At 33.0% G+C, this 12,099-nt stretch overlaps 1 protein-coding gene across 3 annotated transcripts in view; it reads right to left on the reverse strand.

Moving 5' to 3' along the window:
• LOC145634751 (nudix hydrolase 3-like) overlaps positions 1-12,099 on the reverse strand; it is an 83,955-nt gene that overhangs the window by 70,592 nt on the left and 1,264 nt on the right. For all 3 annotated transcript variants that reach the window (XR_014113527.1, XR_014113528.1, XM_081686137.1), the window contains exons 2-8: positions 11,906-12,085; positions 11,604-11,681; positions 6,759-6,855; positions 4,943-5,076; positions 4,370-4,451; positions 2,793-2,879; positions 449-555 (exon numbers count right to left, since the gene is read on the reverse strand). Coding sequence is in view for 1 of the 3 variants with exons in the window: in XM_081686137.1 (XP_081542263.1) it covers positions 449-555; positions 2,793-2,879; positions 4,370-4,451; positions 4,943-5,076; positions 6,759-6,855; positions 11,604-11,681; positions 11,906-12,085 (765 nt within the window). In the remaining 2 variants the exon portion in view is untranslated. The remainder of the gene's footprint in view (positions 1-448; positions 556-2,792; positions 2,880-4,369; positions 4,452-4,942; positions 5,077-6,758; positions 6,856-11,603; positions 11,682-11,905; positions 12,086-12,099) is intronic.

A 12,099-nucleotide genomic window follows, 5' to 3' on the forward strand; every position in this document is an offset into this window, starting at 1 on the left:
AAAATTTAGATGAATAAGAACCTTTAAACTTTAATCGTATTAGAAATTGTCAATTTTAACGTATACTCCTTCGTTATAAAATTTACATAATCTATTAATATAAACGCAAATGTAAAATTCATCTTAAGTGTTCAACTTTTGGATCATTGATCCCCCTTACTTTTTCAGACTGAAGGAAAGATCTGTGTTTGATGGCCTAGAATCCGATAATTGAGTTAATGTTAATACTAGAAAATGAAATTTAAATATTTGGCACGGATTCGAAGGTCGTAGGATTGAACTCGGATTGAAGTCAGATAAGGACTAAAATCCGAAGATAGAAAATTGCACCAAGTATTCTGACACATTGCCATTCCTACTTGCAACTTAAATCATTTTCAGCACTGTTTGAGATATATAATTTGAAGTTAGTTCCTTCTACAGCAATATCATAAACACTGGTGCTTACCATGGACTTTTATTAATACCAAAGTACTTCCATTTCAACTTATTTAAGGGAGAGGTATCAGCATGCTCCTTCAACCAATCCCTCAACGTCGGATTGCTAGCACAAACCTGTAAAATAAAAACAAAGGACACAAACCTCTCAGCACAGATAAAGTATAGTAGAAATAATGAAACATTTGCATTTTTTAAAAGAAAAAGGGAGAGGAAAAAAAAGTAAAAAAAAAACAGCTACTGCCAGATTTTCCATGTCCAAGTTTTTTGCTTTAGTATAAACTAATGGAAATACATAAGATAAATCAAGCACTTCTGAACTGTCATGCTAAAATCAATACTTAAAGGCATAAAGTCCAACACATTGGTGAGAAATAAACCGCTCATGATTAAGAAAGCTAAGACAGGGGATACAATTCACAATGTGGTTCACTGTTTAGCAATCTGGCAGATATATGGTTCAACTCTTCTAGTTATGAGGAATTACACGCACTCCACTCTGCTGAAAAGGTGAAGTAAAGTGAGCAATTAGTAAATTTTCTTTTCCTGTTGTTCATTATTCAAAAGAAGATGAGGCTAGACAAGGAAAAAGACATAAACTAAAGAAGAATACAAAACAAGGCTAAAACAATAGTTCATTCTTTTTTTTTCCTTTTTTTTTTTTTTTTTTTTTTTTAGGAACATTCAAATTTTATTTAGATCACCAAAAATGATAGGAAATTAGGAAGCAAGACATCATTGTTAACAATTTAATTACAGATAGCCTACAGTGACAGAAAGAAAACCACTTAATTCATAGTAAATCCTTCAAAAGCTTCTCATTCGTAATCATCCCAAAATTATAAGACCAACCTAAGACATTCATAAAGTCTACAGATTATTTTCAGAAGTAAAAGGTGGCTCAAAATCATTGACTCAACAGTTTCAGAGATGGACTCTTTTGATTTTAAAACACAACACTCCAGCTTCCTATAAGAAAACTATAAAACTGCCTGTTTTTCTTCTTCTTCTTCTTCTTTTTTTTTTTTATTTTTTTTTTTAGTACACCCACTTCTACTTTATTTTATTTTTGGCAAATGTTTACCATCTAGCTCTCCTTACCCCACAACATTTACACCTTTCCATCATTCTCTCTTACTTAATCCACCTTTTATTACACTCACCCTCCATTTTACTTAATCGCTATTACTTTATCAAATCTTTCCTAACACCTACTCTTCTTCCAGAAAGAAGAGTCAATAGTATATGGTCATATAAAGATAGTGGGGTGAGAAGTAATTTCAATCTAAATCCTTTTCAGGAAAAAATTCCCCGACAATTTTTAATCACAGTCGAAACCTTAATCCTAAATTTCCAATAGGATTGGGTCGGTTGCATAAATCATAGAATTTAACTCCGGCAGTGATTAACAGAATCCTCTTTTCCATTAACTTCTATCATATGCTATATATCAAGAATTATATGCTCTTGTAGATAGGTGTCTCCACTATTTAAATAAACAACAAAATCCAATTCAATCCAAGCTGAATAAATTTGGATTGGATTATTGTTTTTAAATCAGATTGGATCAGATTCGGATTAATGGGATTCATATTCAAATCAGCCGAAATAACTAAACTGCTTTTTGGGTCATAATTTTTAGTTTTACAAATATAACTCCTCTCTCTTAATATTATTTCTTTGGAATGAAATATGGTAAGCCATTAGAAACAAAGGAATGTTGTGGCAGAAAGGTTTCATCACTTTCAAAACTAACACTTATTGTAGCTAACTTTGACCTTGAAGTGCATAAGATAATTGATGAAGTGTGCCCTTCCAAGAATTTCATCAAAACTTATCAGCATAACCAGCAACTGGAGAACCTCAATTTTCCTTCTTAGAATATTGACAAGGCACTGTTAATGGTATTGGATAGCTCACAAGATAACCTTACCTTAAGCAAATACTACAAATAACAGTCACTAGTTGATGATATGTCACTGTCAAAATTTCACAAGATGTTAAGAATAAGATTGCCCTACTAATTTATATTTTAGCCATTGCCGGTATACGGCAATGAAAAATTCAAGACAAGAAAGGAAATCCTTCAATTCCCCCCACAGCCCTCACAATTACTGAAATTGGTAAAACAAGGATTAATATACATGCAAAAACTTCATTTCTCTCCGTATCTCACACTCTTGCAAACATTTGAATTAGTTGAATACTTCACAGCCACTTCCAAACAAGCCAAGAAAAGTATATTTGAGGAATATATGCTTTAAAAGGTCACCGGAAAGGCGGAAAAACAAGCATTCCACACAAACAAAGTCATCTAAGAAACTTGTACAAGCATATGTTTAAAAAAATAGAACCTGCTGGTGAAATATATCATCCATTATCATTGCAGCTTTAAGAACCAACACAAGAGCTTCTTTATCAGAGTCACTAATCCCACCAAGCTGCATCAACAAAAAAAAAAAAAAAGTTGGTCAGCCCTAGGCCTCACCATGGTATCTCAAAGTTTGACACAACAAAAATATCAAATATGAACACAGAAAATTCTATCAAGTTGTGCTATATACATATTTCTCTAATTTATACAGAGAAAAATTGATAATTACAGACATCATTCAGGAACAACGTGAACCTCACCAAACCATATCCATGCTGAATTCCTGAATGAGAAATTATCCAAGAAAATCCCCACCAGATATGGTATGAATCAAGAGCATCAATACGTAAGCAATCATATCTTTTTGGGTTTTTCTAAGTTATGCCCCCAAACTTCTTCGGTTTCTAAGTTGCGCCCATGTCTTTTCAAACGTCTAAGCCGTGCCCTCAACCTCACTAATTTTTATTAACAATAACCTTTGACGTTAACAATAACCTTTTTTTATTTATTTTATTTTCTGATTTTTTTAAATTTTATTAAACTGTTAAACCAATTAGAACGGGACACGTGTCAAATTAATAACGCCACGACACCCTTGTTGATAAAATAACTTAACTTTCGTTAACGAATATGGTTGTCAAAGGGTATTGTTGATATAATATCGTGAGGTGGAGGGCACAACTTATAACTTTGAAAATGCATGGGTGCAGCTTAGAAACCGAAGAACTTGGGGGCATAGCTTAGAAAAACCCTATCTTTTTTAAACATAAATTTTAAAGACAATGAAGAATTCATGACAGATTAAAGAAGAAACTGTTGGGGTTGTTCATCTCAAGTCCCACATTGAAGGAATAAGGAAGTGAAAAGCTCCTTATAAGTTAGTGCACACTCCATTAGTATGAGGCCTTTTGGGAAGGTGGCCAAAAACAAATCTGTGAGGGCTAGGCCAAAGCGGACAATATCATACTAATGTGGAGTGGAGTGTGCGTGCAACCCGTCATGGGTGATCCGGGGCCAAATAGAAACTAGAAAGGAGTACAAACAGTTACTAATTAATAAGCTGAGAAGCCATATAAATAGAAAATCACCCATGAGTTACATAGAGATGAACCCTTACAAACACAAGATACACTACTCTCCATTGTAATTTTTCAAGACAATTATTTGTAATGCCTCCATTTCTGAAAGTTCGACTTTCTTACTATACTCTTGCTACTAGGAATTTATGGGAAAAGTAAGTTGGTGTAAGAAAAAAGTGAATAAAGTAAGAGAAAAGGGGTAAAAAGGTGGGTGGTGTAAGAAAAAGAAGAATAAAGTAAGCGAGAGTAAGATGTAAATAGAGTGGGGTAAGAGGGGTAAGGTTGTACACGGGGTTATCCAAATTTGGAATTTAGTAGAAGTGGATCGAAACTATGCTCAAAATTAAAAGCGACTCAAACTTCAGAGGGAGTAGCATAATTGTGCATATAAAGCTCATATTTAGGGAACCAAAGAGTGAAACCATCACGATAATTTCATGACTAAATATGCAATCAGATTATCAAGAAAATAAACAACCTCTGCACTAAGGGGAATAGGCGCATAACGATTGAGTTGCCTTTGAAGAGCTGAACTCCGTTCTTCCACATTCTCTTTGTACCTTCAGGGTCGGATAAAATTAGAATTGACAATCATATCAAGAAGAATATAATATCAAAATGCTCATACTATTTAGTATTTACTTGCTTTAATGGAATCATCTGCACATAGGCACATAGCCATAGCAAGAAAAAGGAAATCATAAAAGACCATGAAAAGCAGAGACAAGCATTGTTATTATTGAACTCCTATAATGGTTCCTTTCTTTCTAGTGAATGATATCTAAAAGCTAGTGATAATAGACAAGCAACTAAATCAAACTTTTTGGTTGTGCCAGTGAACAAGAGAAATTTCAATGGTGGTGAGGGTGAATAAAAAATCTCAGCACCACATCTTGCACTTAATTTCTAGAAGGAAAATTTCCTAGCAGCAAAATATATATAAAGCACGATCGATGAGAATAATCCAAACAAGAGAAAAATTACACACTTTGAATTGTTAAGTAATATGAAGCATGTAATAAGCAGGTTAAGCAGAAAGAAAGTCAAATACCTTAGTGCAATATAGTTAAAGAGCTCCCCATATTGACCATTTACATCATAAGGGACATAGTCAGGATCATCCTTCGCCAGCAAACTTTTGTATTCATCACAAGAAATGTATTTGACAGCTGATACTTCTGATTCCTGAGAAAAGTTGTTAGCCAATATCAGTTACAAAGCATCATGTAGCTGACAATAAATTAAACAAAGTTAGTAGTAGCATTCCTATAAATGTATCAGTGAGTGATCACTTGGAAACCGTTTTCTCAAGTAATCATTCCTGATATTAAATCTTATAAACTTTATAGTTTACTGGTATTAATAACAAGTACACTATTTTAAAATGATTCTGTAGTGAGTATTGAGCTTTAAAGGCAAGATATATAATACAAAATTTGTCAGAAACAGCCTTAAGAATACTTTTTTATCATATTTTGGTGGCAACGAGGTACCACCCATCAAAATCCAGTCATTGACCATATTTATCAGAATTGTGTTCTTTTCTCTTTCCTTTTCCTCTCTTTTTTCACCATTTCTTCATCTCTCCTCGAAACACTGGTGAGAAGTATAATTAAACACTTTGGTTTTTTTTTTTTTTTTTTTTACCCGCTTTCGATTCTGAGGATTTTTTTTACCCATTTCCACTTTGTTTTATCTTTTACCATCTTACCCTCCTTAACTCCATTAAATTTACACATTTCCACTCTCTTTCTTACTTCATCTGCTTTTTCTTACACATGCCTATCTTTTCACTCCATTTCTTTTACCTTATTCACCTTTCCCTAGTATCTACTAACCTTATTCAAACTTTCCTAGAAACAAAAGTCTATGGTAAAAAGTTGAACACCAAAAACCGATCATGTAAAGTAATATATAGTCCCACTAAATACCCCTTCATCGTAGAATGGTGTTCTAATATTGACTTTGTGATCTTTGCAATTGTTTTTAAACGTTCGTAAATTTATAAAAAAAAAAGGTGTCCAATAATTTCTTATAAAGACAGATTAAACGAATATCATTGCACATTTAATGTATAGATAGCTTAATATTATTATTAGTCAAAATTCAAGAACATTGACTATTATTTGAAAAGGTCAGCTCAAGAGAAAAGGACTAATACTTTTACAGAATACAAAATAGCCTCAGTCCTAAAATGATTTAGGGTTGGCTAACATGAATCATCATAAGGAACTATCCAATATAGAAAAAGGAACTTAACAAGATAATCAGTAAAAAGAGTTTGAAAAGGTGTAAGTGAGAAAAATAAAGAACATCCAAGTAAAACTTAAGAGAATTCTAAAAGAGAAACCAAGAATAAAATTTAAGAAAGTTTTACATAAGTGGTAAAAACGTGTGACTAAAAAACATAAAGGTTTGAGAAAACATTAGCAAAGGAAATCAATAAAATTCATAAAACACGAATTGGGTAAAATACTAAGATAAAATAAACAAAATTATATATATAATCATGACACGTCATTTATGTGAATTTTCTCCCTTCACACCGCCTATCCAACACCATATTTTCCTTGATCCCAAAGCACTCATATCACTCTTAATCACCCTCTTCCAAGTTTTTTTAGGTCTTCCCCTACCCCTCGCTATCCCAACACTTTGCAACTCTTCAAACCTCCTTACCAGAGCCTTACTTGGTCTTCTTCTGACATGGCCAAACCACCTTAAGCGATTCTCCCTCATCTTTTTTCTCAATCAATGTAACCCCTATTTTCTTCCTCATAAATTTTTAACTTTTAAAAAAAAAAAAAAAAAAAAAAAAGTCATATTTAAGCAAGGTGACACATTATGAATGCCTAGTGCAACTTTACCTGAAGAGAAAATGCCTCCAAAGGGATAGGAGCTATGGTGGTCGCCAAATAAACATCATTATACTCATTATTGATATAATTTCCATCATTTATGATGCTGCATTAAAAAAGCAAACTTGGTAAACAAATAAATAAACCAATAGCCTTCAGATGTGAAAAATTGAGCAAATCAACACATCATGTATAGGATCAAACTGCTCGACAATTCTCTTCTGTTAAAACAAAAGAGGAGGATAGAACTACAGCAAGAAAGGGAATACAATGGATCCACATAAAGACACCATCAAGGGGAATAACAATTTAATCAAACTAAAACTAAGTTTACTAATTCAGTCCTTAACATAACAATAGAAACACTCGAAAAGCTGCAAAGATGGATGGTGCATCGTGCATGTAACAACCAATTAGGAGAAGATTTTCAAAGCATCCTTGATCAAAAATCCTACATTCCTGTTATTGAGGAGAAGTACAGCCATAGAAAGGCTTCTCTCCATAATACATCCTTCACAAGCCTAATCTTCTGAGACAACCCCCCCCCCCCCCCCCTCTCTCTCTCTCTCTCTCTCTTATTTATACAAGCAAGTGAGCAAATTACAGAATAACAGATTAATGACAGAATGTCCAAACCATCAATTAAGCTCCCCTCCCATTTTTAACATGGAAAATATAATAAAAATAAAACTGAATAAATAAATTCACACTTTGAACCAGTTATTTATAATGATTTATGAATTCATATAAAAGTCATTCCTAACTTAGATAAGAAAGCAGAGAGATAAATGACATGGTGTTTTAAGAGAAGAATTTGGTGTGCCATTGATTCATTGAACTAGTATCAGTAGTGACAAGTAGATCAACTGAAACTGGAGAGCTGCAAAGAAAGCACCCAAAGATGAAAAAGTAAGATGAGGTTGACCGAGTCTTCATCATGTTCCAGAATATTGCATGAACTAGTAAACCCTATACTTCTTTTGAGTACATTTATCTATCTTCCGGTTTGCACAAAGGGGTAATAAAAATACTTTACTCATAGCCTTAAACCTCCAAACTGATGTCCACAAGGAATATGGTATTACAAAACCTTTCAAACAAAATTTTTTGAGTTTTGACAATAAAAAAACATTGCAATATTATTCCAGGAAACATAGAGATTTTGGTTTACATGAACCACGCTTATGGTGAGAACCTCTTTTATTAATTATTGATTTAAATTAATCTTGACAATCCATCACTGCCAGCGATCACACTACTACACTTATCATTGTATCTCCTTCTCCTTCTTTTCAACAATGCTATTGAAAACCCTTAGTTTTCTCTATACCTAACACCATTGATGATCTTTGATTTTCTCTCATCAAAGAGGTTCATCATGAACTTAATGCTTATATGTATGTGCTAAAGAGAAAAACTTTAGTAGTGAACCTACGTATTAATCCCTTCAATGGAAAAAAGGAGGTTTAACGGTGAATGTGAATGCATTTTATCCATACTATTATAGAGGTTCATAAGTAAGATTAATTCTTTGCGCCGATCACCGATGGACCTAAGTTTATTGATGCGTATTTACGCAACTATTTTGAGTCTCTTGAATAAAATACTTATCTTTAAACCTTTCTTGGATTTTGATATGTTTATTATACGATTATGGTTTTATGAATTCGCTTTTCTCGAGGAAATACGAGTTAATGAATTTTAATGAAACAAGGATAAAACTCTCAAAGTTTATACTTGAAGGCTTGGTTTAAGAATCAAAGTTTAGCATAACGACAAGGTTTAACAAGCCATAAACACAAGCTAAGCTCACATTTTCATATAATAAACAAAACTCAAATGTCTGCCGAAAATGTTACAACCTAAATCCCTTTATATAAGCAAAATAAACTATAAAACATTCAGAAAATAAAAGATAAACTAATCTCTATCTATCAAAATTAAAATAAATACTCCCTCCGTCCCATAATACTTGACCAGTCCCAAAATATTTGACACGTTATTAAAAATGGAATGGGACCACAAACAAAAAAATATTTTTCTATACTCTCTTTGAGACCACAAACCCCATAACTCAATTAAATCCTAAATTCTCTCTCTTCACTACCCTTACCTTTCCACTTTTTGATTTCTTACAATATAAAAATACAAAAGGAGAATCCTTCATATAATAAACAAATGTTTTAAATTGACACTCTAGTAATTTTCTTAAACTACTTGTTCACCCAACGTCCCAAGGATGGGGTAACAACTTAATATTATCTATAAGAACCACCAAAAGGATAAACAATTTTTTCATGAAATACCACTGAGTTTTAGCAAAATTCACCAAATACCACCAACTTTTTTCATATTCACCAAATACCATTCAATTTATACATATTATCACAAAATGTCTATTTTCTTAACAGATGTTAGCCTGCCGTTAAACCATCCTGACAAATTTAATCTAACCATATACAGAGTAATAAAACTTATTTTACCATATACCAAAATCTAATAACGACTATTTTTTATTTTTTAACCAAAAAAAAAAAAAAACCTAGTCGTTGCCATTTCTAAGGGCTAGTTTATGTATAAAAGCAGCTTCATATAGGGTGTAAAGCACAACCACACTATGTTGATGGAAGAGTTGAAGCAACTAAAGAGAAGACTAGTACAACAACAAAAAACTAATACATAGTGCAATTAAAGTAGGAGTAATTATGTTTTTAATCATTGTATTTATAGCATTTAAATAAGTTTTTCTTGTGAACATAAAATAAGCTGTTTTTATTCATAAACTAGCCGTTAGAAATGGCAAAGGCTAAACTAGTCATTATTAGATTTGGGTATACGGTGAAATAAGTTTTATTAGTGTGTATATGGTGAAACAAATTATTTCAGAGTGGTATATGGTGAATTTGTAAAATTACACAAACGGCACGCCTGTTAAGAAAATAGGCATTTTGTGATAATGTGTATAAACTGAATGGTATTCGGTGATTTTGAAAAAGTTGGTGGTATTTAATAAATTATTAAAACTCAATGGTATTTCGTGAAAAAGCCGAAAGATAAATTATATTAACAAAAAGATATATTACCGTCTTTAATGGTTAAGTGCAACTTTTACTATTTTTTGCCACTAAACATTATGTGCAACAAAAAAAATTTCTTTCTTTTTTAGTAGAAAAAACAATGCTCAAAAGACCATTTTACCCTCATTTAAAAAATTAAAACACAATTTACAAACTATAATCAGATTTAATTACTCAATAATTATCACCCATTTAATTCACCCCATCCAATCAACCCATTCCGATTATCTACTCTTCATCTTCAGTTGAAGTAACAAGAACCCATCGTCATTCATCTTCATTTTTCTTCATCTTTCCCCAAATTTTCTCTCTCCTCTTTCAATCTCATTATATCTCTTCATCTTTTTTAGATCTTTTTTCTCTCTCTTCAACTTTCAAAAAATTAGTAATGGGTTTCATTGGATTCGAGATCTTCCTTCTCTTTCTTCAACTTTCAAGAAATTCAATTCGCGTTGGGTTTGTCGAATTGGTGGTAATTTCACGGTGGTTTCCGTCGATTTGTGGGGGTTTTCGTGAGGATGGTGGGATAGATTACGTGGGCTTTGTGGGGGTGGGATTTCATCGTGGTGGTGCTTGGGTTTCGTGGAGGAGAGTTTCGTGGGGCTGGTGGCTTGGTTTCGTCGAGGTGGTACCTTGGTTTCGTGGGGGTGGTGGGTTTTGTATAGGTGGGTTTTATGGGGTGGTTTTTGTGGAGATGGTGGGTTTTCGTATGGGTGTAGGTGGTGAAGACGATGTGTGTGGTGATGGTGGGTGGTTGGTTGGTCTTGGTGTTAGATCTTCTTTCTCTCTCTTAACCTTAATTACATACCCTTTTAATTCATTAATCACAATTATGATTTTTGCATTGGAGTCCGTGTCAATGCTCAAAGTTGCACATAACCGTTAACAGAGGTATTAATTTAAATGGCTCTTCAATGTATCTTTCCGATATGCATCATTTATGTCACACCGCAGAAAAACTTAATGCTATGAAAGAGGTTCATTAAGGAATCTATACTCAACACAAATCATAGTTAAGAAGTTTATGGGTAGTACCACAAATATCATTAATGAGCCGATTCCTTAAAAATTGGACATTCACTTATTTATAGTATCAAAACTTTTGGTGTTAAGTAATGAACCCTAAAGTTTGAAGTTACAAACCTTTAGGCTGTAATAGAACTATTAGTCTATTGGGCATTAATAGTTACAAAAAAGTTCTCTAAAACTGTGAGTAGATGAAAATTCAAGGATCGAGGTTGTATTATTCAATTAAATCATATAGAAGAGGGAAAGATAAGTTTAAGGGGAAAAGAATGCAACTTGTAGAGTAAAGACACATGCAATTACTATTACATATATGTGAACCAGTGGATCTTGCAACATACAATGGTTGTGAATTAGTTCTCACTATTGAGAGGTTCAATATTTACTGTGGACAAATATGTTTGGTAAACTTTAGCAGTTTTATTTTAAATAATAAATAGATCTGAATAAGATAAATTTATCTCCTAGGCAGCTACAGCTAATTTTATGATAACTCATCCAAACGTAAACGGCTAACCCAATCAAATATATTTACTCAAACATTCAAAAATTCATAAACCATTTCTCGAATGTGGAGAGCATTAGCCTATAAAAATGAAGGAATAGCAACTTTCCACCACATATACCACCCTATAGACACTGCAAACTGCCATTAGACATCATGTTTTAAGTATATCAATTTCATTTAATAGCCGCAATGACACAAAAGCAATCACCATCAACATGACTAGAAGAAAGGTTGAGTACAAACCACTCTTGAAGAAAAACGAATAACAATTCAAATGCATCCTCTGGAAGATTGACACCTAGCTCTTCCTGAAGTTCCCTCCTGCAAGAATTTTGAGTAAATGTTAACACATGAATTGTAATGAGATGGCCACCAAATTATCCATTTACAACTAGAAATTTAAATAAGATATGATAACTAACAGAAGTGGCCAGTCAAAATACCAATAAAGACAAATTACATGACTGACACTTTGAATCTAAAATTTAAAATGAAATGGAAATCACTATTTATCGAAACTGTAGAAATCAGTTGACATATTTTACCTTGCTGTTATGAGGGAAGAGTCACCAGCAGATATATGACCTGCGCTGGAGATATCCCACTGGCCCGGCCATGAATCTTTACAGTCAGCACGTTTCTGAAGCAGCAGCTCATTTGTGCTTTCAGAATAAATCCACACGTGAACAGCTCGATGATAATCCCCATCTCTATGAACATCCCCCCTACACAAGTAATA

This window comes from Chenopodium album, chromosome 6 (genome assembly GCF_948465745.1).
Source record: "Chenopodium album chromosome 6, dcCheAlbu1.1, whole genome shotgun sequence".
Classification (NCBI taxonomy): domain Eukaryota; kingdom Viridiplantae; phylum Streptophyta; class Magnoliopsida; order Caryophyllales; family Amaranthaceae; genus Chenopodium; species Chenopodium album.